This window comes from Muscardinus avellanarius, assembly GCF_963383645.1.
Source record: "Muscardinus avellanarius genome assembly, chromosome: 11".
Taxonomy (NCBI): Eukaryota; Metazoa; Chordata; class Mammalia; order Rodentia; family Gliridae; genus Muscardinus; species Muscardinus avellanarius.
The window spans coordinates 6,154,685-6,177,933 of record NC_137797.1 but is presented as its reverse complement, the minus strand read 5'-3'; the positions used below and the strand labels follow the sequence as shown (position 1 = coordinate 6,177,933).

Below are 23,249 nucleotides of genomic sequence, written 5' to 3'. Positions count from 1 at the left end.
CTGCTCCCCGCTGCCCCAGCTCCGCCCGCCTGTGGCAGCCGCATACACCTGGCCGAGAACACGGATCCCCCGCCACACTCCCACCAACGCCGGACGATCCAGGCAACCGTCTGGCTGTGGAGCCCAGCCACGCGACGCCTTGGAATAAAGGAAGCCACCTTTGACTCTTGACCTCTGCCATCTGCAGGCGGGACCCCGCATGCCCATCAATGGCGCTGGGCTCGCTGCTCCCTCGCAGCGGGCCTGCCCAGCTCTCGGTCCCATCTGCTTGGGAAAGGACCGAATGACTTTCTGTCCGGCTGGGCCCTCTGTTCTGATCTGGGAAGCCGCTGCTCTTGGTTCTGGAAGTTCTTGCACAAAATGTCCCCTTGCCCGAGGGTCTGCATGGCTACACGCCCCGGGGTTGGGGGCAGTGAGGGGTTTTGTAGCCTGAGTGCAGATGGCCCTTCCTCTCCTGCCAGGCCAGGAAGGAGGAGACAGACGGCTGGGCAGAGGCTCGGAGCCATGTCCAGGGGTATCTCAGGAATTCAGGCCGCACCTCGCAGGGCCCATGGCAGGCGGCTGACCTGGCCTTGCCCCCTTCCTGTCGGCATGGTTGCTGGCTTGAACAATGGCCTGAGGGTCCTGGGCACTTGCTCGGAGCCTGGATTTGAGGGGTTGGTTCTATAGAATGAGCCACTTGAGTGCCAGAACCCTATCCTAGAGTCCTCGTCATAGCGGGACAGCCCTCGGCCCTGTGGGACCACACTGCTCTGCAGAGCTCAATGGCCGGGAGGGTCTGCAGGCTGAGGCCGTACCTGTCACCTGTGCACCCATGGGCGTGCGTGAGTGCGTGCGTGCACAGCACGTGACCCCTCGACCTTTAATGCAGTGCATCTGTTTCTATTACTGTTCTGTACGGGGGGTCCCAGGCCCGGGTGTGGGTCTCTGCAGCATTAGGGTTCTCTCTGGCCGCGCACCGAGGGCACCCAAGGTGCTCACACTCCCTGGCCAGCACCAGCCGGGCCTGGGCAGCAGCTCAAGGCAGATGCCTTTTCTTCTTCTTCGATTTGGGACTGATGCGTGTGGGAGGGGCGGGGCCTAGCGACCGAGTGGGAAGGGACCTGACACTCTGTACCTAAATGTTCCTTATGGGTTATTTCTTGCATTCATTTGGATTTTTAACAATACATTAAACTAGTATTATTTGTCTTGATTACTTATTTTCTTTAGTGGTGCTGGAGATTGAACCCAGGGCCTTGCACATGCTAGGCAAGTACTCTACCACTGAGCCACATCCCCAGCTCTTTAAATTGTGTGCGTGTGTGTGTGTGTGTGTGTTTGTGCGTGTGTGTGTGTGGTACTGAGGATTGAATCCAGGTTTGTTCCACCACTGGGCCACATCCTCAGCCCTTTAATTTTTTTTATTTTTTTTTGTGGAACTGGGGACTCCCCCCAGTCCTCTTTTCCCCTCTATTTTGAGACAGGGTCTAGCTAAGTTACCACATGCTGGCTTGGAACTTGTGATCCTCCTGCCTCGGCGTCCCAAGCTGGGCTGACAGGTGTGCATCCTGGTGCCCAGCATGGCTTCTAAGGTTTTCGACCCCCCCTCCCTTGACTTTGCGCAGCTGAGAGGAGGCCCTGGCTCCCTGGCTCCAGCTCTGGGAACCAGCCTTCCATGAACCCTTTAGAAGATCTAAGTTTGTTCCATCCTCAGATGGCTCTGCAAGGTAGGTTCTGTGGCCCTTACGTCGGCCATGAGGCAGCGGCACTAGAGAGCAGAAGTAACTTGCCAACGCTCCTGGCACAGCCCAGGCCGGGGCAGGATCTGGGCCTCACTCTCTGGCTTCCCGGCCCCACTTGACCACCACCCGAAGTCCTCTCCACTGCAGAGCATTGCGCGCCCCAAGGCTCCCTTTGGTCTTTGAAGGGTTCGCTTGAAAGCCTGTTCCATCAAGGGCCCCCAGACTCTGAGGTATCCTGAATCCTGAGCCCCGCGTCCCAGCTCCCCGGGAGGCTGTGGTTCCTTCCCAGGCGTGAGGAAGCCGGGATCGGTGCAGAGTAAGACGTTTCTGGGATCCTGGCTGGCTGTGCTCCGTGGGTGAGCGCGCCGCAGGGCTCTCTTTTGGCCCCATGGTTGCTGGTAGCCCGGGCGTTTACGAGGCCTCTCGGGGACCCAGCACCCCACGTTGCAGAGCACAGAAAGCACAAGCCCTTGCTGTGTTGCCTCGTCTCAATTTCTATGCGGACCAAGAACTATAAACTTAAAAAAGTTAATGTTTTTCCTAAGGTGTCTTCAGAATATGGTGTATTTTTATGTGGGGAAAAAGTTAGGAAGGCAGCTGTTACTTTAAGAGAAAATTCATTAAAAGTCCTTGAGGTATGAGAGACGCGTGCGCTACTCAATCATTCTGGCATAACTTGATTGTGGCTGTAATTTTTTTTTGTCAAGCATGTCAGACAATAAAGTCTTTGTAAAAAGAAAGTGAAATCCAGAGGGCGTCTCTTCCTTTGTGTGTCTGGGGGCTGTGTGGGGCAGGTGGTGGAGGAGTCCCATATCCTGGGCAGAGCGTGGAGGCCCATGGCCTCTGTGTCTGCTCGTGTACCTGTGTGGGGCACCTGGGCAGGGCTAGGCCCTACTGTGCTCAAAGGCCATGGCTGTCGCTCTCCCAAGGCGAGTTCCTCAAGGTGGCCTTAGCTCTGGACTCTCCCTGCAAGTGACACATTCAGCTCAGCCCTTTGCAACAAAAGGTCCAGGCATTTTCCAAGGAAAGCATTGGCAGGCATGGCAACCACAGTCTCAGCCCCTAGGCTGCAGAATTTCTGCCATTTAGATCTATTCATCCATCTATCATCCCTCCATTCATCCATCCATCTATCACCTACCATCCATCCATCCATCATCCATCCATCCATCTTCCATCATCCATCCATCCATCCTCCATCATCCATCCATCCTCCATCCATCCTCCATCCATTCATCATCCATCCATCTATTCTCCATCCATCCATCCTCCATCCATCCTCCATCCATCCATCCTCCATCCATCCTCCATCCATTCATCATCCATCCATCTATTCTCCATCCATCCATCCTCCATCCATCCTCCATCCATCCATCCTCCATCCATCATCTACCATCTATCCATCCATCCATCCATCCTCCAATCATCCATCCATCCATCATCCATCCATCCATCCTCCATCCATCCTCCATCCATCCTCCATCCATCCATCCTCCATCCATTCATCCATCCTCCATCATCCATCCATCCATCCATCCATCCATCCATCCATCCTCCATCCATTCATCATCCATCCATCTATCCTCCATCCACCATCATCCATCCATCCACCATCCATCCATCCGTCATCTATCCACCCATCATCCATCTACTTATCAACCTCCATCCATCCATCCTTCCATCCACTGTCCATCCATCTCTCCATCCACACCACACTTGCTCTTCAAGCACCTGCCAAGGCCTGGCTTGGACCAGGCAGTGCTAGTGGCACTGTGAAGGACGTAGCCGACTGATGGAGGCAGATGTGGGTGGGGAAAGACCAAGAGGGAGCTACGATCACGGTGGATGTCGGCTCTCAACAGGAGGAGCGGGGTCGAAGAGGGAGGTGCAGTTCCATTTGGGCCTTGTGAGCTGGGGGATGACGTTGGCGCGTGAGAGGCGTCCAGTGGTCCAGTATAAATAGCCCAAAGGAGAAGCAGCCTTCTCTGGGGACAATGTGTCGCAAGCGTAGTCACAGAGGGATCTGGGGAGCCACGCAGGCAGGTGTGGGAACGGCAGAGTTGCCTCTGCATGATCCGGTCGTCGCCAGCCCAGCCCCGCACCTGGCCTCACAGGTGCCTAGGAGAACCCGTCCTGGGCCCTGGCATCCCCGTCTGTAGGTCCTGAGGAGGAGCTGCCTGATCTGGGGAGACCATCCACGCTGCTCTTGGCCGAGGTGAGCCCTAGCAGGCTCTGGGAAGAGGCGGGGACCCTCTGGGGCACCGTCCCTGTGGTGCTGCACATCGCTGTGAGCTCCAGGCCCCAAATGCCCTGTGGAATGCATTTCTTTTATTTATTTGCTTATATATTATTAATTATTTTTGCAGTTCTGAGGCTGAAGCTACATCACAGCCCCCAAAGTGCCCTGTTGGCTCTGTTGCCCAGCAAGCCAGGTTGGGGATCACAAACTTATCCAGGAGACCAGAGGGTCACAAGATGAGGGCGGCTGGCCAGGCAGGAATCCAAGGCCCTTGAGCCAGGCACAGCGGTGCACACCTGTAATCCTAGTTTTGGGGAGGCTGAGACAGAAGGGTCACAGGTTCGAGGACAGCCTCAGGAGCTTAGCGAGACCCTCAGAAAACTCAGCTATTTCAGAAAAAATAAAAAAGGCTGGGGTGTCACTAGGACATAGAATTGCCCCGAGGTTCCATCCCCAGTAAACACACACAGACACACACACAGACACAGACACACTCACCCACACACATGCACGATCCTACCCCCTCAACACCGTTACATTGGGACAAAATTTCTAGCACCTGAACCCTGGCAGGTGGCCCATGTGGGGTGGCTGGGGACGCCGGGGTTCCCGGGGCCTCTCACCCTTTAGGCCCAGCCCGAGCACATCTTCATGAGAGATGTAAGGACAAGCCTGGGACAGTCTAAGTCAGAAAAGGCTTTTTTCCTTATTCTTTAAAAAAAAAAAAAAACAGAAAAACAACACTTTTTTATTTTGAAATACTTTTTAGCTTTAGAGAAGATTCTCATTCGGGTCTCCATGTAAGGGCAGCACATTATCAAGCCTAAGCCGGTGTCTGGGATAGCGCCACTAGACTAGTGGGTGGGACCACGGGGTCGGGGAGCACTGGGCCCCAGGGGTGTGCAGCAGCCTCTGGGGACTCTTCTGGATAAAAAATAAAGAGGCAGTGGAGATGTCCAGGGGAGGGGGCGCTGAGTAATTTCTTTCTTAAAAGGGTGTGGTGGGCCAGTAAGTTTAGGACTTTATTTGCATAACAAGTTTTTTTGGGGGGTGTGGGGGCACTGGAGATTGAACCCTGGGGCATTCTACCTCCGAGCTACACCCCCAGCCTGATTTTATTTCTTATTGGGATACAGGGTCTCACTAAGTTACAGAAGGCCTCGCTAAGTTGTTGTGATTGGCTTCAAACCTGCGCTCCTCCTGTCTCAGCCTTCCAAGCGCTGGGACTAAAAGTGTGCGCCGCCATGCCCAGCTTTGGGTAACAAGTTTTTGACTAATGTCTTTTTTCTGTTCCAGAATTCATGAGACCCTGTCTTGTACAGTTGCCCTGTCTCCTTATTCTCCCAGGTTTGTGATAGTTTCTTGGTTTTTCCATGGTTTTCATGAGCTTACAAGTTCTTACAATTTTTTTGGTTTGTTTTTGTGGTACTGGGGTTAAACCCAGAGGCATTTTAGCTCTGAGCTACACCCCCAGCCTTTTTCATTTTGAACTAGGGTCTCGCTAAGTTCCTGAGGCTGCCCTGAGTCTTGTGATCTTCCTGTCTCGGCCTCCCAAGTGCTGGGATGACAAGCGTGCGCCACCCTTCCTGGCTCTGGTCTGGGGTTTTCTCATGACCTGTGATTGTAAGAACCCCATGGTGGCAGAGCGCCCTTCTCCTATGTCTCCCTGACACTTGAAATGATGTCCTGGCTTCTCTACTGTGAAGACACTATCGTCTCTTTTCCATGTTCCGTGTGTTAGAGGCACATCACTAGGCGGAGCTCACATGAAGGAGAGGGTGAGGGCAAGGCCGTCTTGGCAGGGAGGAGAAGCAAAATTCACAGATGCAGATTGGAACCGCACATCCATGCACCAGGGCGGCACGGACATCCATGCACCACAGCACTGCCCCTCGGCGGTGAGGACCGTGAGTCCCTCCACAGCACTGCCCCTCGGCGGTGAGGACTGTGCTGTTCTCATGCGGATCTCCGGCTTCCTCGTCCCGTCCACGTTTATTATTGGAATTCTTCTGCAAGGAAGGCTGGTCCTTTTTCTGCCATTTAATTACTTCTAGCAGTATGAACTGGCGTAGGTGACTCTCTGGGTTGTAATCTCCCACTTAACTACTTCCAGCAATAATGAGCCGGCCTATTTTGCTGCTTTGACCATTTAGTTACGTCTCGCGGTACGAACTGGCTTGGTTGACTCTCTGGGCTATAATCTAACACCATCATTATGTTGTTGTTCACACTGTCCCAGCTCTGTCCACTGGGAGCTCGGGGTGGGCTCCCATCTTTTCCACATAGAAAGACATTACTAAGAGAATAAAAAGACAACCCAGAAAGGACCTGTATCCAGAATGGAAAAAAGTCCTGAAAATCAACAAGAAAACAACTTTTTTTTTAAGGTAGGAAGAGCTAAACGAACACTTCACGAAAGAATTAATGTGAGTTGCAAGTCAGCACATTAAAAAATGTTCAACACCTTCAGTCATCGGGGAAATGGGGATGAAAGGTAGAATAGAACCATCACACAGGACTTGAATGGCTGAAGTTTTTAGGTTGATGATACCAAATTCTGGCGAGGCTTTGAACCAACAGGAACACTCCCTCATTGCTGGTGGGATTGCGAAATCATGCGGCCATTTTGGAAAACAGTGATCACAAAGGGGCCAAACCTGAAGGTTTTAGGGTGAAGGGAGTGCTCCCCCCGGTGCCGTGGAGGAGGACACCTGACTAGGAATTCTTCAAAACCTTCAGAACCATCCACAGGAAAGAGAGAACTCTGCCGCAGGCAAACTTAAAGCAAGCAGCCAGGAGGTCAGGGATTCCCAGCATGGAAGAGAAACTGACAAAAAGTAATCCGTGTTACAAGCCAGGGCCAAGGGAGCTGACCGGTGTCACTGAGTCTTGACTGTAAAAAGATGAAAAGATCACACATACACGCTGCTCTAGCGACCGCTCCTGGCAGGAGTACAATGGCGATTCTGAAACTGTGTCCTCGGGAGACGCTGCATCAGTGTATTGCGAACACGGGAGCCAGGCTTCTCGTGTCCAAGAAAGAGTCACGGACAAGCAATATACGGTTACACATTCTGCTTTAAACACATTTCAGGATGATTTTCCCTTCAATTGTTACCTTCAAATGATCTTCATTTCTTTGATAGCTCTCCATTTCTGACTCCATTAAAGCTTTCTGCCCGTGGAACTTTAAGAGATGATCTGCTGACAGTGACTTCACTAGTTTTTGTGTCTAAAGAATTACTCCTTTCCCTTGTTTAAGACTTTGTTGGCTGTAGAATTTTTGGCTTGACAATTTTTCCTTCAGTGTTCTCAAAATGTTATCCCATTATCTTCTGATTAGCACAGTTTCTGATGAGCGCTGTGCCACCGTTCCTATCCTTCTCTGTAGGCAATGCATCTAGTTAATTTGTTTTATTTCCTATTTGACTTTCAACTCTTCTCTTTGCCCGGGCATGGTGGCGCACGCTTGTAATCCCAGCATTCGGGAGGCTGAGACCAGAGGGTCATGGTTCGCGGACAGCCTCAGCTACTTAGCAAGGCCCTCTGCAACTCAGTGAGACCCAGTTTCAAAATAAAGAATAACAAACAGGGCAGGGGGGGTGTAGCTCAGAGGTTGAATGCCCCTGGGTTCCATCCCCAGACCTGCAAAAAAAAAAAAAAAAGTTTTCTCTTTGCCCTCACTTGCAGCCGTTTGAATATGACATGCTTGGGACTGTGAGGGTGTGTATCCTACCTGGTTCCACAGGCTTCTTTTCTTTATAGATTATTTTGCAAGTTTAGGAACCTGCTTTCAATTTCTGAAGCTGGAGAAGAATTGGAAGATAGTCTGAAACTCAGTAAAAATTTCTCAGCCATTGTTTATCCAAATATTTCTTCTTCCCGTGTTCACTCTTCTTGTGTCTGGTTATATGTATGTTGGGACTTTTGATACTGTCCCACAGATCTCAGATACTCTGTGGTTCCCTGTCGCGTGCAGTGACGACTCTTACACGATCTTCCTCAAGCAGTTTTATTACCCCAGGTTCAATGCTCTCTCAACGCCCTCTCAGGTAAAAACAACATCAGTCTTCTATCTCCTCCCTCATCACTCCACCAACCCTCCTCCGTGGCACTCTACGTCTCTGCTGCAGCACACACCGGTCACAGTGGTGGCTTTGTGAACATGTCCGTCCCAGCTCGGAGCCCAGAGCAGTCCGCCAAGAAACTCTCTTCCTGTCCACCAACCCTCTTCTCCTTCTCCTTCCTTCTCCTTTCTCCCGCTAGGGCATCACCTTCTCCTGGGCGGGCAGGTGGTAGCACGAGGCGTTGCGTCACTAATTATCCGTAAGGCGCCTGATAGGGCTCACTGCGCAGGCTCAGGGCACCGCCAGCCTCGTGAGCCTCGTGACTTGGCTGCAAGCCCAGGCGCCATCTTGAGTCCACGCTGGCAACAAGCCTGGGTGCCACCTCAGTCCTGCCGAGTGGGCCCCGACATATCTCCCTTTTTGTTTTATTAAAATAAGGCTCGGGATCGTGCCTGTCTTAGGTTGCCGACCCTCAAGGACCATTCTTACCCGTCATTGGGAGAACAATAGCATGATTGTTTCCCTGTCTTAGGTTGAAAGGTCCCGGGGACGATCTTACCCGTCACTGACTACCGATCCAGCATACTGAGCCGTACATGGGGAGATAAGCCAGCTTCAAGGGCTGCCATAGCTTGCACCAATATGCGCTGTTGTTGCAGTGTGCGTTGTCGAGTTCGCCTGATATATCCAACCATGAAACATCATGCTACCACCAGCAAGAATGCCCAGAACGCCATGCCACCCCAGTCTTTTAAAAAACCCAATGTTCCGTGTATTAAGTCCATTCATTGTTGTACTGTGGTGACTTCCACGCGGGTAGAATTAATTGCAGCGATGGATGCTCATAGCTCAATCATGGTGTGTTCAAATTCACGGCTCCAAGTTCCTAGAAGCGTCTTGCTTAATTGACGAAACAAACTGCCTGCATGGGAGAAATTCTGATACTGCACATACGTTATACATATAGTCCAGATAATTGAGCTTGCTGAGCCATGCCAGCAGCCACATGTGAGGATAGAGCATTCATAGTGGCTGCAATAACTGCCACGGCCACAGAGGCCACAATTACAGCAATAAGAGCAGAAATTCCAAAGTCTCCAAGGATGCATAGAAGCATAGCAGAAAGTCAGAAAACAGGTATCAATAAAACAACCTAAACTATCATTAACCAAGGTAAAGGAAGAGGGAAAGTAGAAATAATTCCCCAAAGATCTTAAAGAAAACAACTCATCTCTACAGTACCAAGCAGCAGTTTACAACTCTTACGTTAGGAACTAATCTTCTGACCTATCCTTTACACATTAGGCGCCTTTTCCAACTAACCTCAGGTGTCTTCCATCTATGGTGGCGGATTAAGAGAGGGAGTCGAATCAGGACCAGCCCGATTCTCTAACTTGCTTACACTAAAAAATATCCTCCTTAATGGAGCCCCCTTTGATCGGGGAAATAACTTGCTTACACTAAAAAATATCCTCCTTAATGGAGCCCCCTTTGATCGGGGAAAATACAGCGCTGTCCCTCACTTTTCCGCGAGCCTCGCTTATCCGCGAGCCTTATTTACTAAATATCCTCCTTAATGGAGCCCCCTTTGATCGGGGAAAATATCCTCCTTAATGGAGCCCCCTTTGATCGGGGAAAACACTAAAAAATATCCTCCTTAATGGAGCCCCCTTTGATCGGGGAAAATACAGCGCTGTCCCTCGCTTTTCCGCGAGCCTCGCTTATCCGCGAGCCTTATTTACTAAATATCCTCCTTAATGGAGCCCCCTTTGATCGGGGAAAATATCCTCCTTAATGGAGCCCCCTTTGATCGGGGAAAACACTAAAAAATATCCTCCTTAATGGAGCCTCCTCCTCCCTTTTCGGAGTCAAAGGAGTACTTACCAGCCAGCTGCCTGGGACTGCCGAGGTTCTGATCAAAGCGAAGTTCCCCGTACGGGCCACCACTTGTCGTGCGCAGTGACGACTCTTACACGATCTTCCTCAAGCAGTTTTATTACCCCAGGTTCTTATACAGTTCCCGTTCCTCTTTAATGCTCTCCTTAACGCCCTCTCAGGTAAAAACAACATCAGTCTTCTATCTCCTCCCTCATCACTCCACCAACCCTCCTCTGTGGCACTCTACGTCTCTGCTGCAGCACACACCGGTCACAATGGTGGCTTTGTGAACATGTCCGTCCCAGCTCGGAGCCCGGAGCAGTCCGCCAAGGAACTGCTCTTCCTGTCCACCAACCCTCTTAGCTCCTTCTCCCTCTTCCCCGCTAGGGCATGCGCGCTTTTTAACCTTCTCCTGGGCGGGCAGGTGGTAGCACGAGGCGTTGCATCACTAATTATCCGTAAGGCGCCTGATAGGGCTCACTGCGCAGGCTCAGGGCACCGCCAGCCTCGTGAGCCTCGTGACTTGGCTGCAAGCCCAGGCGCCATCTTGAGTCCACGCTGGCAACAAGCCTGGGTGCCACCTCGGTCCTGCCGAGTGGGCCCCAACAGTTCCCTCTCCTACTCTTTCTTCTTTTTACCTTTCATCCTGGGCTCACTATCCAGACCCATCCTCAAATTTCCTCCCTTCCCGGGCTGTGCTGAGGCTGGTGAGTCTGTCCACGGCGCTCTTCAGCTTTGTTACCATGGTTTCATTTCTAGTATTTCACTCAGTTTTCTCATATGATTTTCTTCCTACTGAGATTTCTCATCTGATCATATATTTTGTCTTCCTTTTCCATTGGAGTTTTAATAGCTAAATATGTTATTTTAAATTTACTTTCTGATAGTTCTAAAATGTGTCATCTCCGAGTCTGGTTCTTATATTTTCTCTCTATACGCTGTATTTTTTTAAATTGCCTTTGGATTACCTCGGTTTGGTTGTTGGTGAAAGCTGGACATTTATGTAGCAGAGGTCAACAAACTTCTCCATAAAGGGTCAGATGGTAGAATGTATTAGACTCTGTCAGCTACATATAATCTGCTGTTCTTCTTTTCTTCCGTTTTTGGTCCTTTCATAATAATGGACCCACAAGACTGCTGAGCAGTTCCAGCCCAAATGTCTCAGCCTCTGGAAGTCAGGGCAGCTTCAAGGAAGACGTGGCTTTGAGTTGGGTTTTAAGGAGTAGGTAGAAGACACAGCGGGAGCTGGGTAGGAGGACGAGTGAGCCAGGGTGGGCAAGCTGAGGCCAGCTCAGGGCGTGGACTGGACACTCAGGCAGGACCTTGGAAGCGTCCTGCCCTCTCCCCTCAGCGTCTCACCTCCACCAGTCTGGGACTTTAATAGGTTATACTGTACGCTTAGGAACACACTTTCTTTTTGGGGTTGGGAAGAACGGTAGGTGGATGCCAAGCTTTCTTTCCAGAGCTTGCTAAATGTTCAGGATCACCGTATGATGTGTATGTGTGTGTGTACTGTAGTAATGGGCATTCTGCCTCTAAGCTATATCCCTGTATCCATCTATCATCTATTTTTCTATATCTATCATCATCATCTATTTGTCATGAACCTAGAGGCATTCTACCTCCAACCTACATCTTCAGCCCAATTTTTTATTTGGAAACGGGGTCTTGCTAGGTTGACGAGAGTCTCACTACTTGCTGAGGGTGTCCTCAAACTTGCAATCCTATCTCAGCTTCCCAAGTACTGGGATTAGAGGTGGGCGCCATCATACCTGGAGTATTTTTTTTTTTTTTAATTTTGAAACAGGGTCTGAGTTGCCGAAGGCCGAGCTTCCGTTTCCAAGGCTGGTCTTGAACCTGCAATTCTCCTGTTCTTGCCTCCCAAGCAGTGGGATTACAGGCATGTAATCTCACTTCACCTCATTTATGCTTATGGACAACACTGTATCTTAATCCTGATGGAGACGTGACATCAGAACGTCCTGCCTACAGTGCTGGTGGGAAAACACACGGAAAGGTCTGGAACTTGTTTTGCCAGAAGCAGGAGACACAGCCAAGAGGAAGTGGGGGCAGAGCCCGCAGCCACCGCTAGCGTTGCAAAGCCCGCGCCCAAGGCGACCGCGGGAAGCCCCAGCACCCAAACTGCCCTCCAGCTGGCCAGCTGCCCACAGAGGCCACGTGCTCGAGAGAGGCGCTGGGGCTGTGCAGGCTGGAGCACCTTCTAGGGTCAGGTCGGGTGGGTGGGGCTGGCCAGCACCCTCACCCTATGGGTGGCCCCATGAGGAGGATGGGGTGGGGCTGTGCACTGCCTGCCCTGAGGGGGCTACTGGGCAGGGAGCTCTGCCTCTGCCCTGAGGTCCTGGGCAGATCCCCAAGCAGGTGACCGCAGAGCTAGAAGCAAGGTGGTGCCTCCTCGCTACCCCAGGGCCGCTTGCCAACCCGGCACTGCAGGCCGACTCAGCTTCCTCCTCCCCTCCACAAGGGCTTCAGATTCTTTTTCTCTGCAACAGGGGAGCGGCTGGGAGGTAGTGTGGACAGCAGGGCCTGGTGCAAGGGCCCCTGGAGGATGTCTCTGTCCTGGCCCTTGCTTCCTGGGAGCTGACATGGTTCCCTGTGACTCCTTCCTGAGCACACATGGTTGTGTCCAGATGGGGTGAGGGGCAGCATGGGAAAAGGCTGTATCACTGAGGCGCCAGAAACTGGGGCAGAGCCCACGGGCGCTGCAGGGCCGGCACACAGGGCCCCACGGACGCCGAGCCTTGCCCGTCCCCGCAATACTGGCAGGTGTGCTGGCTCCTTGGTCCCAGTGTGATCTGGTTAAAAGCAAATCTCAGTGCCACGGCACCGAGTCCAGGTGTCCCCATTTACCCAATTACAGAGTGAAATCAGCAGAAACCAAGAGGACCCCTTTACTTCAAACCCACCGAGGAACCAGACGGCAGCGCCGGGCATGCTGAGGTCTGGTTGAGCTGAGAGCTCCCCGAGGCGGGTGCAGGACACCCTCACAGGGTCTTTCCGGAGCCTTCTGGAGGCAGCCAACTGCCCCTGAGTCCCGTTGGCCGCCACAGGTGGAAGAGGGCGCAGCTCCTGCCCCTTGAGCGCTTCCAGCCTTACAGACGCGCTCTGAGCTGGGGCCGGGAGCAGGTGGTGGAGGTGACCGTGGTCTGTGGGAACGGCGCGCAGGGCCTTGGGTCGACGCGCTCATAGATAAAAACCAACCCGGTACCACTTTCTAAATAGCTGGTCACTGGTAGTTCTCTTAAAGGCCCAGGCGGCATTCTTGCAAAGACTATTTTATTTGCTTAAACTGGGGCGAGAGAGGAAGCCAAGCCAGCGTGGGCCCGGGCTGCCCCAGGCCTCCCAGCACGGCCCGAGCCCGCCAGCGCCGCCGGGGCTGAGGCCCAGCCTGAAGTTGGGGAGTTCATTAAGTCCCTCCATTCTATTATTTCGTTTCCTGGGGACAGAGCCTGAGCCCCGTCTGTCCCGGCTGGACGCGTTGCAGGGGGGCTCTACTGGAGGAAGGCCCGCAGGAAGTCGTTGTAGGAGACCTTGGAGGACAGCGTCTTGTCGTAGTACTCCAGGACGTGGAAGAACTCCTCCTCTGAGAGGTTGATGCTGTATTGCCTCAGTACCTGGGGACAGGCGGGGGGGGGGGGGGCGCTGCAGAGGTCCCAGGCCCCGAGCAGGTCTGCCCCTCCCTCTGCTCCGTGGGTAGACTCCACTTCCTAGCAGGGGCCTGGAGGAAGCAGCCCCGGCAACGCTGCTGTGCGTGTGGCTGTGAAGACCTGACCTCCCTACTCCCTGCCAGGTCCTCCCAGGCCCAAGTTAAACAGCTTGGCCTCCCTGAAGGGGGCTGAGGGATGGCCAGCACACCTAGGTCTATGGTGGGTGGGTCTCGGGCTGTGCCCACCAGGGCAGAGCAGGGTCTGCAGGAGCAGTTGCCATAGTGTGCCAGGGTACTGCCCGGGCAGAGGCTGCACCCACATCCGCTGGCCCTGCCCCAGTGCCAGCCCCTGATGTTCTTCCAGGTGACGATGTGCCCAGTTGGCAGGGACCGTTCCTTGCCTCCCTTGCAGCTGGGTGCACTCTGACCAGTGAGACCTGAGAACCCCAGGCAGAGGGGCTGGGAGGCCTTCTCTAAAGGAAAGGGACCTGCCCTCCTTCCCTCCTCCTCTCCGCTCTGGAGCCTGGCATGTGGATATGATGTTGGAGTTCCAGCAGCCATCTTGGACCAGAAAGTGGCTTTGGGGAAGGAAGCCAGGCATTAAGGATGGTAGAACAAAAATATATCCCTGCGAGTGTCCGGCCACCATGCCGACCCTGCACTTCCCGCCTCTGGACCTCTTTTATATGGGAGAGATAAACTTCCACCTTAAACTGCTCTTAGTTGCCACACAGCTGAAACAAATCCTGGAAGATAAGATACCTGGTAATAAAGATTAGGTTATAAATTTCTTAGCTATGTTTTGCATTGCAATTTGCTTCTACATGACTAGACAGAGGGGCTGGCACCGGGATGAAGCAGGAAGCCCCAGTTACACCCATCGGCCCGGCTCCAGCTCTGTGAGCAGGTCTGTTGCTACTGCGCTCCCCTGCCAGGCTCTGCTCCTGGGAAGCCCCTGGAGAGGCGAACACAGGCGCCCTCCCTCCCTTGTTGTGGACTAAGAGAGGACCCTGACCCCAGTGCCCGGCTCCAAAGCAAAGGCGGGGCCCCGGGAGGCCACCACAGGGCGTGGCCACCCAGAGGGATTCACCACCCGGGGCTCTGACGGGCCAATGGTGCAGCCCCACTGTGTGCTGAGGGGCTGGGCTGGCCGGCTACATGGAGATGCTCTTCTGGGTCTACAGTAAGGTCCGTAGGTAGAGGTCTGGATGGGGCACAGGGTCAAGGCGCAGGACCAGCCAGGGCTCTTGCAGCAGCAGCGGGCCTCGAGGGAGGCTGGCTTTGTGCATGGCGCTGGGGGAGGGTGTGCAGGCCCCGGAAGCTGTCGGGGAGGAGAGCCTGGAGGGTGTGGGCTAGGGCAAGTGGACCTGAAGGGCCGGGCACCTGGGCCTCCACGGGGAGGGCAGGGCTCCGCTTAGCTCCTTGCTGGCCTCTGACAGGTGACCCCGCTCCGAGGCCGCGCTCAGGGCCGGGAGCGGCGCTCACCTTCCTGAAGTCGGCCACGCTCAGCAGTCCAGTGCTCCCCTCGTCGTAGCTTTTGAACGTGCGCCGCATAGGCCTCCAGCAGTGCAGGATCTTGGGCTGAATTCTCAGCAGAGCCGAGTAAAAGGATGACGTCTCCGCGCCAGCTTCTTTCTAAAAGTAAGAGCAGAGGGGCTGGAGCGGGAGGGTGGGCAGCCAGGGTGGAAGAGAGAGGCTACTTCTGCACAGTTGCTGCCCCGGCTGTGCCCGTGCCAGAGGGGCCACCGGCGTCCTGTGTTCCAGGAGCCTCCCTCCGTGACAGCTGAAGGACACCGTCGACCTTCCCTACAACCCGGGCCGGCACTGGGTCTCCCGTCCCGTTTCACAGACTGGGAAACAGAGGCTCAGGAAGGGGAAGAGACATGGCTCCAAGTCCGGTCCATAGCTGGCCACATCCTCTCCAGGACCCACAAGGAGAGGGCCCAGAGGACACTGTGCCATCAAAGCTTCAAAATAGCTCGAGGGGAATAAAAAGAGATTCCAGTCTGGCAGGTTGTTATAATAAAGAGTGCTTAAAAAAATCGCCACGTTTGCGATTATATCGAGTAATTAGACCACACACCACACTGTGATTATTTTATTTAGGTGCTATCAGATTGAAAACAAGATATGTTAGCATGATTTAGCCCCAACACATGTCTGAATAACACAGAGGTGACCTGTGGGCAGTAACGTGCAACACATTTTGGGAGAGTTTAATTTTAATGTGGTGCTACGAAAAACAAATTAGCACCAAGTCAAACTGCTTTCCATTTCCCATCATTTAGCACCTATGATGGAAATTCCCCAGCTACCCAGAGCTGTGTTAGCTGCCAATCTGCTCAATCTGTGCTCTGCATGCCCAGGAAGCCAGGGTTCTAGGCCCAGTGGTCGGCCACACACCCGTTCCATCACAGAGGCCCATGGCCTTCGCCCCTGGTGTGGGTCCAATGACAGAAGTGCCCATGACTGAGGACAGAAGGTAAAACCCAGGAGACTGTCCTGCCAGCCACCATCTTAGTGCTTTGGGTTCCCAGTGTGTGTGTGTGTGTGTGTGTGTTTATGTGTGTGTTGCTGGAGGATGAATCCAGGGGCATTCCATCTCTGTACTACACCCCCAGCCCTGGGGTTTTTTTTTTTTTTTTTTTGAAACAGGGCCTCACTAAATTGCTAAGGCTGGTTTTGAACCTCCTCCTGTCTCAGCCTTCCAAGTACTACTGGGATTACAGGTGTGCACCACCATGCCCGGCTGCCTTCTCATTTCTCTGAAGAAACAGGAGAGAAAGATGGTGTGCCACCTCCTGGGTTAGTGACTAGATGTCCACCAGCCCCACAGGCTCCGGCCTGTCTCAAGTGGCCAATGAATGGCTGTGTATTTACACCCAAGTTCAAAATGTCTAACTTTAGTGAGGCGTGGTGGTGCACGCTTGTAATCCCAGCATCTGAAAGGCTGAGACAGCAGGATCTGCGTTCACAGCCAGCCTCGGTTACTTAGGCCCTCTGCAACTGAGTGAGATCCTGGAGGATCTCAATAAATAAAGAATACAGAATAGGGGTGGGGGTGTAGGTCAGAGGTAGACTGCCCCTGGCTTCCATCCCCAGCACCACAAAATGTCTCGCTTTGCTGTGATCTCTGCAGGCCCCACTCTGCCTCCCCTGTGAACTCCCAGGGCGTCACGTGAGTGCATGACACCCTGCCTGGCCACCACTCCGATGCCCCGGTGCCCTGGGAAGAGCCACCAAGCGCAGGTGTCGGCGCAGGGATGAGTGCGAGGACCTGCGTCCAGCTCCAGCTCGCAGCCAGGGCCTCCAGACCTTTATGTGGTTCTGGAGGTAGACAAAGGAGATCTTCAAACTATTTCCAAGAAAATAAGTTTCGGAGCTGTATTTTTTAAGTTTCAGTGTCCTCAAAGCCTGGTGGAGGTCTCATCTGCACCCCGGTCCCTGCCCCGGGTGTAAGCCCCGGCACACAGACCCTGCCTGCCGCCTCTGCCTGCCACTGTCCAGGCCTTCAGATGACGGAGGTCGCGGCAGCTAGGAGGCTTTGCACTGGACCTGTCACGTGACAGGGAGTGTCTCAGGGGGCTTGCGGGGAGGTGGCCGTGAGGATGGGACATTTGCCAGGGGTGTCCTGGCTGGTGGCAGCACTGGGCCGGGCCCTGGTCCGTGGCCCTCTGACCCACCAGGTCTCCCTCTGCCGTGACAAGGGAATCCGTCTGTGAGATGGACTGAAAAACCCAGAGTGCCCGGCCCGCCCGCACCCCCGGGGACCCTACCAGCTTGTGCGCGTTCTGGATTTTCATCCGCTGCAGCAGCGAGGTCTCCTTCACTTTCAGCAGGAGGACGCAGCTCTGAATGAAGTCGCAGTACGCAAATCTGCCGTCCTCCTTCAGGTTGTACTTGACGATGAGCTGCTGGCTCTCCTCCGGGCTGAGGGCCAGGTTGAACTTCTCCGCGAGTTCTAAGGGCACAAAGGGCGACATGGCTGGTGCATTCATTCCATCCGGCACCAACCTTCATTCCTTCACCCCACACCCGCCGGGGCCCCTCCCTTGCTGGGATCCTTGCTAAACAGAGCTCCTGGGTGGCAGCTGGACAGATGTGGAGACAGAAGCTCGGCAAGCTAAGTGCCATGGGGACAGGGCCCTGCGTCCTGCTGGCCCTCGCCGCCCTGGGCACCTGCTCTCCTGGTCGCCAGGAGCCGGCAGGACCCAGAGGATTGAGGACCACAGCGCCAACATCCTGGCTTATCGGTAGCAATTGGCAAAGAGTAGAAAGTACAGAAAGGACTCGAAAATTAATTCATATTATTTTTCCTAGTGGATTTTGGAGGCACCATTAAAGTTGGATGAACCTATCAGAATAATGAATCGGTAGCTTACTGATGATGGCTCATGATTAAAAATGAAAAACAAAACAAAACAAAACAAAAAAGCGCTGTGGGAGCCAGGACCAGAGGGGCGGGGATGGGGTGCTTGGATCCCCTTGCCCAGACTGTGGGAAGGGGTTCAGACTCGGCCCGCTCCCCACATAATTTCAACTGGGGACTGGAGACTCGCTCCTGAGAGTCTGTCAGGCCCTGAGAACCTATGCATTTTGAATTTTCATTCCAGCGACATCTCTCTATCTATAAAACCACTCTGGAATGTGGGGACCACCCTGAGAGACAAGCACTGTGTGGTACCAAGGCTTCCATCTGGCTTTCTGATTGGGGTTATGTCGACGTCACCTTGGGATCACCTCGTTGCTAGGAGGCTGGTGTACCCCATCACCGGGGAACGAACACTCGGCCCTACTGTAGCGGGATCTGTGCTGACTTCTCTTCCCAGGCATATAGACAACCTGGTCTAGAAGGAACAGCTCATCACTGAAAGACTTATACAAGGTCAGAACTTAGTTAATAGACTGAGACTTCTTTGGACACCATGAAGCCGCGGTGTGGGGGACAGGCGCACTGGGCGCTGTCGGCAGTGGAGGCAGATAGGCCGTGGGTGGGGGCAGCCGTGGTGTAGCAGGCAGACAGAGGCTTCCCTGCCTTCACAGAGGGAGCTGGGGGGACCCAGGAGCCGCAGGACCCAGAGGATTGAGGACCACAGCGCCAACGTCCTGGTTTATCAGAGGCCATTGGCAAAGAGTAGAAAGTACAGAAAGGACTCAAAAATTAATTTTTATTATTTTTGCTAGTGGGTTTTGGAGGCACCATTAAAGTTGGACGAGCCTATCAGAATAATGGATCAGTAGCTTACTGATGATGGTTCGTGATTAAAAAAGAAAAACAATAATAGCAACCAAGTTAAGGTTCACCATCTTCAAATTCAAAAGAATTAACTAAAAAACAAGTGGAACTCAGCCAGGTGTGGTGGCACACGCTTATAATCCCAGCACTCGGGAGGCTGAGACAGGAGGATCTAGGTTCGTGGACAGCCTCAGCTACTTAGTGAGGCCCTTTGCAATTCAGTGAGACCCTGTTTCAAAATAAAGAATAAAAAATAGGGCTGGGAGTATAGCTCGGAGGTAGAATGCCCCTGGGTTCTATCCCCAATACTGCAAAACAAATAAATAAAATAAAATAAATTAAAAAAATTAAATAAGTGGAACTCAAATAGGCCTTAAAGCCAATATTACTGATTTGGTTTCAACAAAACATGTCAAGTAATAGTGCTTGATTATTACTGATTTCATATTTTTATATTTAATATATATAAGGTGGTGTTTTTTTTTTTGCAGTACTAGGGATGGAAGCCATGCCACGGACACGATGACATAATTTGTATCAGTATTGGAGGGTCTTAAGGAAAGCTTTCTCTCTGAAAGTTCTACTCAGAAGACAGGGCGCTGAGCAGGCAGTTAAGCAGAGTGGTGATGTGGCCGGATTTATGTTCCTGTGCTATAAAATACTGCAGACGCAGTGTGCCAGAGCTAGTGGAAGTATGCCAACAGGCTTAATTTAATTCCTGATCAGAGTAGTAGAAAACGAAATGATGGCAAAGAGGGGATGCAGGTGCAGTGGAGGCCCGGGAGTGCCCGCCCTCTTGCCACCGGCCAGCCTGTGGGCGCTCACATACAAACTCCCAGCGCTCCCAGCAGGGCTGGCCTCTGCGGCTGAAGGCCTGGACACGTGGGTGTCGTAACCCACCCTCTCCACCCAGAAGCCCCTGGGGCCTCCCGATCGTCCCCGTCTCTGGCCTCCACACGGATCTGTGCCCCGTGAGAATGGCTCGTGCCCACAGGGGCAGCGATGTCTTATGGAGTGACAGAGGGAAACGAACCCAGGAAGTCGGCGGCGGTGATGCCCCCCTGCTTGGCCACGTCCTTCTCCTTGCAGGCCTTCAGCAGCTCTCGCCAGCAGCCCTGGATCTGCTTCCGCAGCCTGCTCTCGATGGGCTCGCAGTTCTGCAAGGGCGGAGTGCCCGGCGGCAAGGAACTCGTGAGGGACTGGCGGGGAGGAAAAGAAGAGGGGCTGAGCTGGAGATTTAAGTGGACAGACAGGCCAGGTGTGGTGGCGCATGCCTGTAATCCCAGTGCTTGGGAGGCTGAGAAAGGAGAATGGCAAGTTTGAGGCCAGGCTGAGCAACTTGGTGAGACCCTGTTTTCAAATAAAACTAAAATAGGGCAGGGAGTGCAGCTCAGAAGTAGAATGCCCCTGGATTCCATCCCAGTACCTCAATCAATCAATCAGTAAAGTAGGAGGAATAAAAACCTACGGAGAGGACTCGGGGTTTGAGGTGCCAAAATGGCAGGTATTATTAGCCTGGAAGCAGAATGAAAAAACAAAACACAGATGTAAAACTATGACTTAACTTTCATCTTCCTCGGTGAGCTGCATTTATGCCAAGCATTATAATAAAAATAGTTATGGAAGCAAATATATGGCCCAGGTTCAAATGTATTGGTGGTATGCGTGTGTGGGGTGTGTGTGAGTATACCTATAAATGTGTGTATATGTGTGTGCAGTGTGAGTGTATTGTGTGTACGCACACTCATGTGTGAGCAGTGTATGTGTGTGCAACGTGAGTATATGTGTGAGTGTATGTGTGCCGTGTGTGAGTGTACTGTGTGTGTACACACTGTGTGTATGCACAATCGTGTGCGCAGTGTGAGTATATGCATGTGCGTGTGGTATATGTGAATGTATGCGTGTGTGTGGTGTGAGTGTACACTGTGTGCGTGCACACTCGTGTGCGTGGTGTATGCATATGTGTGTGGTGTGTGAGTGTGTGAGTGTGATGTGACGAGGCACATTTTCCACTTAATGAAAAAGAGTCTTAGGAAAGGGTGCGAAGTGCGTGTCCCCGTGCAAGGCCCCCCAGCTGGTAAACGTGGACTCTCCCTTGCTCTGGAGTCACTTGGGTCAAGTATGAGGCTGTTCTTTGGGTCTTGTGTCTTCCCGTTTGAAAGCAGGGAGCTTGTTCAGCCTGACCCAGACCTCGCTCTGAGAGCTGAGGGCTTGCGGGGATCCAGCCGGCAACTCCCCGGCTGGGCCATGGCATCTCGGCGGGCGGCCTTCCTCCCTCCAGCCGAGCATGCCACGGGCCCCACCCCGATCCACCCGTCCGGAGATCCCGTAGGCTCTGCCTCGGGTGCAGCCAGGGCCTGCGCCTGCTCCCGGCTCCTCGCCCTCGCCAGCTGCTGCGGCCTCAGAACCCCTGGGGAGCTGTCACTCCTCAACCTGGAGGCCTGCCAAGGCTCGCCCCAGAGCGGAAGCCGCAGTCCTGCGGGTCCTTGGGCCTGAGTGTCCCACTGCTCTGGTGCCGAGGTCTACACAGGGCTCGCTGGCTAAGATCCAGGTGTCTGGGCGCTCTGCCGGAGAATCTGTTTTCTTGTCTTTTCCTGCTTCCAGAAGCTTCCTTCACTCCTTGGCAGGGGGCCCCTCCAACAATGTCAGGCAGTCTTTCCCAAACTGCATTTCTCTATTGCTGACCCTCTGCCTCTGATCTGCAGCCTTCAGTACTGATGGTCGAACCCAGGGCCATTCTACCTCTGAGATACACCCCCAGCCCTATTTCATTTATTTAAAAAAATTTTAAAACAGGGTCTCACTAGGTTGCTGAGGGTCTCACTAAATTGTTGATGCTGGCATTGAACCTGTGATCCTGTGGTCTCAGCCTCCCAGGTACTGGGATTACAGGCGTGGGCCTCCGTGTCTGGCTCTGTCTGCCTCTTTATCCTTCCCTTTCACCTATTCGCCTCCTTCCCACCCTACCCTTCCTCCACCAAGACCCCACAGGGTTCCTTCCAGTGCCCACCCCAGCTGACCCTGAGGCCAGTGGGGCTTGGGGGCCGGATGCCAGCTGGCCTGGAGCGCTGGGGGACACCTGGGAACTCACACATGGATGGCTCCTTGACTTCAACCCCGATCTCAGATTGCGGCCAGGAGAGGAGAGGGCAGATCGGGCTCTCTCCGACACCTCGGGGACACTGCTCCCTCTCTGCGCGCCGGCCGAGTCGCCCGTGGCTGGCGGTGAGGCCGACCTCTCGGCACTGAACCTGCTCAGGAAGTCCTGATACTTCAGCCGCCCCTTGGCGTTGACCGGCATCTCGCTCCAGAGCCTGTCAAACTGAAATGGCAGAAGAAGCCATTTCTAAGTGGGAGCCAGAGCTCATGGGACCTCACGTGGGGAAGCGGGGTGAACAGGGGCCGTGGCAGAGCTCACGCTACTGGTGGGGGCCCGGGGCCCATACCAATAAAATAAATAAAAAAGGGAAACAGATTCCATTTGGCTTCAACTCGGTGGAATCCTATGGAAGAGTGGAAAAGCCAAGACAAGAGGATTATTCATGGCTTCCGCAGGACATTTTTTAATTGAATTGGGCCCTTAGCGAGCAGTTTAAGGCCATTAAATCTTGCGATTAGTCACAGTGACTGGGCTGCGGTGTATGAAAACATTCTAGGAGAGAATGCAAATCAAACCCCCGGCCCACCTTCATGGTCTGACTCATTTCTCCTCCTCCCGGCACACCTGACTCTCGGGCTGGCTCCCTAGGTGACTCGGGCCCCAGCCACCGAGTTGGCATCCGCAATTTATTTCACCCTCCAGGCAACAACAAAATGTGTTTTCACAAGATGAGAAGGGGGACGTTTGGAGAACCGCAGAGAAGATTACGGCTCTCTGTGGTTGCTGGTCTGATGTCGCAGCATAGCACAGAGAGAATGAGGTGACCCAAGGCGTCCTAAATGAACCACTTTTGATGACTTGAGGGCTTGCAGGGAGCCAAGAAGGCTAACTTTCTTTTTAATTGGGTCTTTGCAAGCTCAAGAGCCTGATGGAGTCCCAGCCTTCAGCCGGGGCCAAGGGAGAAGCAGCCCCAAAGAGACAGAGATAAGGCCCAGAGGCTCAGGCTCCATCGCTTCCCCCTCCCAGCCCACGCGAGGTCTCCTGACACCTAGACTTTCCCAGCAACTGAGTTTGCTGCCGGGTCTCCACTGGGGTTTTCCCACAGCAAACCATCAGTGAGCATTTCTGGTTTGATGTTATATCTCTGTGTTCCTGAGAGGTTAATGTCAGGATTCCACGTTAAATTTAACTGAATATGAGCTCTTGACAAAATAAAAGTCATCAAGAAGTCAGTAAGAAGCAAGTCACCAGGAACACACGTTGGCAAAAGCATGCTTGGCTTCAGATACTAGATTTACTAATTAGGAAATATAGTATGATTATGTGTAAAATTAAGTAGTG

The 23,249-nt window shown here is 53.2% G+C and overlaps 1 protein-coding gene across 1 annotated transcript in view; it reads right to left on the bottom strand.

Moving 5' to 3' along the window:
• Positions 1–13,417: 13,417 nt before the first annotated feature.
• The window catches only part of EFCAB6 (EF-hand calcium binding domain 6), a gene marked incomplete at its 3' end in the record, with an annotated part of 234,913 nt that continues 225,081 nt past the window's right edge, over positions 13,418–23,249 (bottom strand). Inside the window, exons 27-31 of the mRNA XM_080704765.1 lie at positions 21,900–22,130; positions 19,842–20,007; positions 17,349–17,533; positions 15,058–15,207; positions 13,418–13,540 (exon numbers count right to left, since the gene is read on the bottom strand). Coding sequence (XP_080560891.1) covers positions 13,418–13,540; positions 15,058–15,207; positions 17,349–17,533; positions 19,842–20,007; positions 21,900–22,130 — 855 coding nt within the window. The remainder of the gene's footprint in view (positions 13,541–15,057; positions 15,208–17,348; positions 17,534–19,841; positions 20,008–21,899; positions 22,131–23,249) is intronic.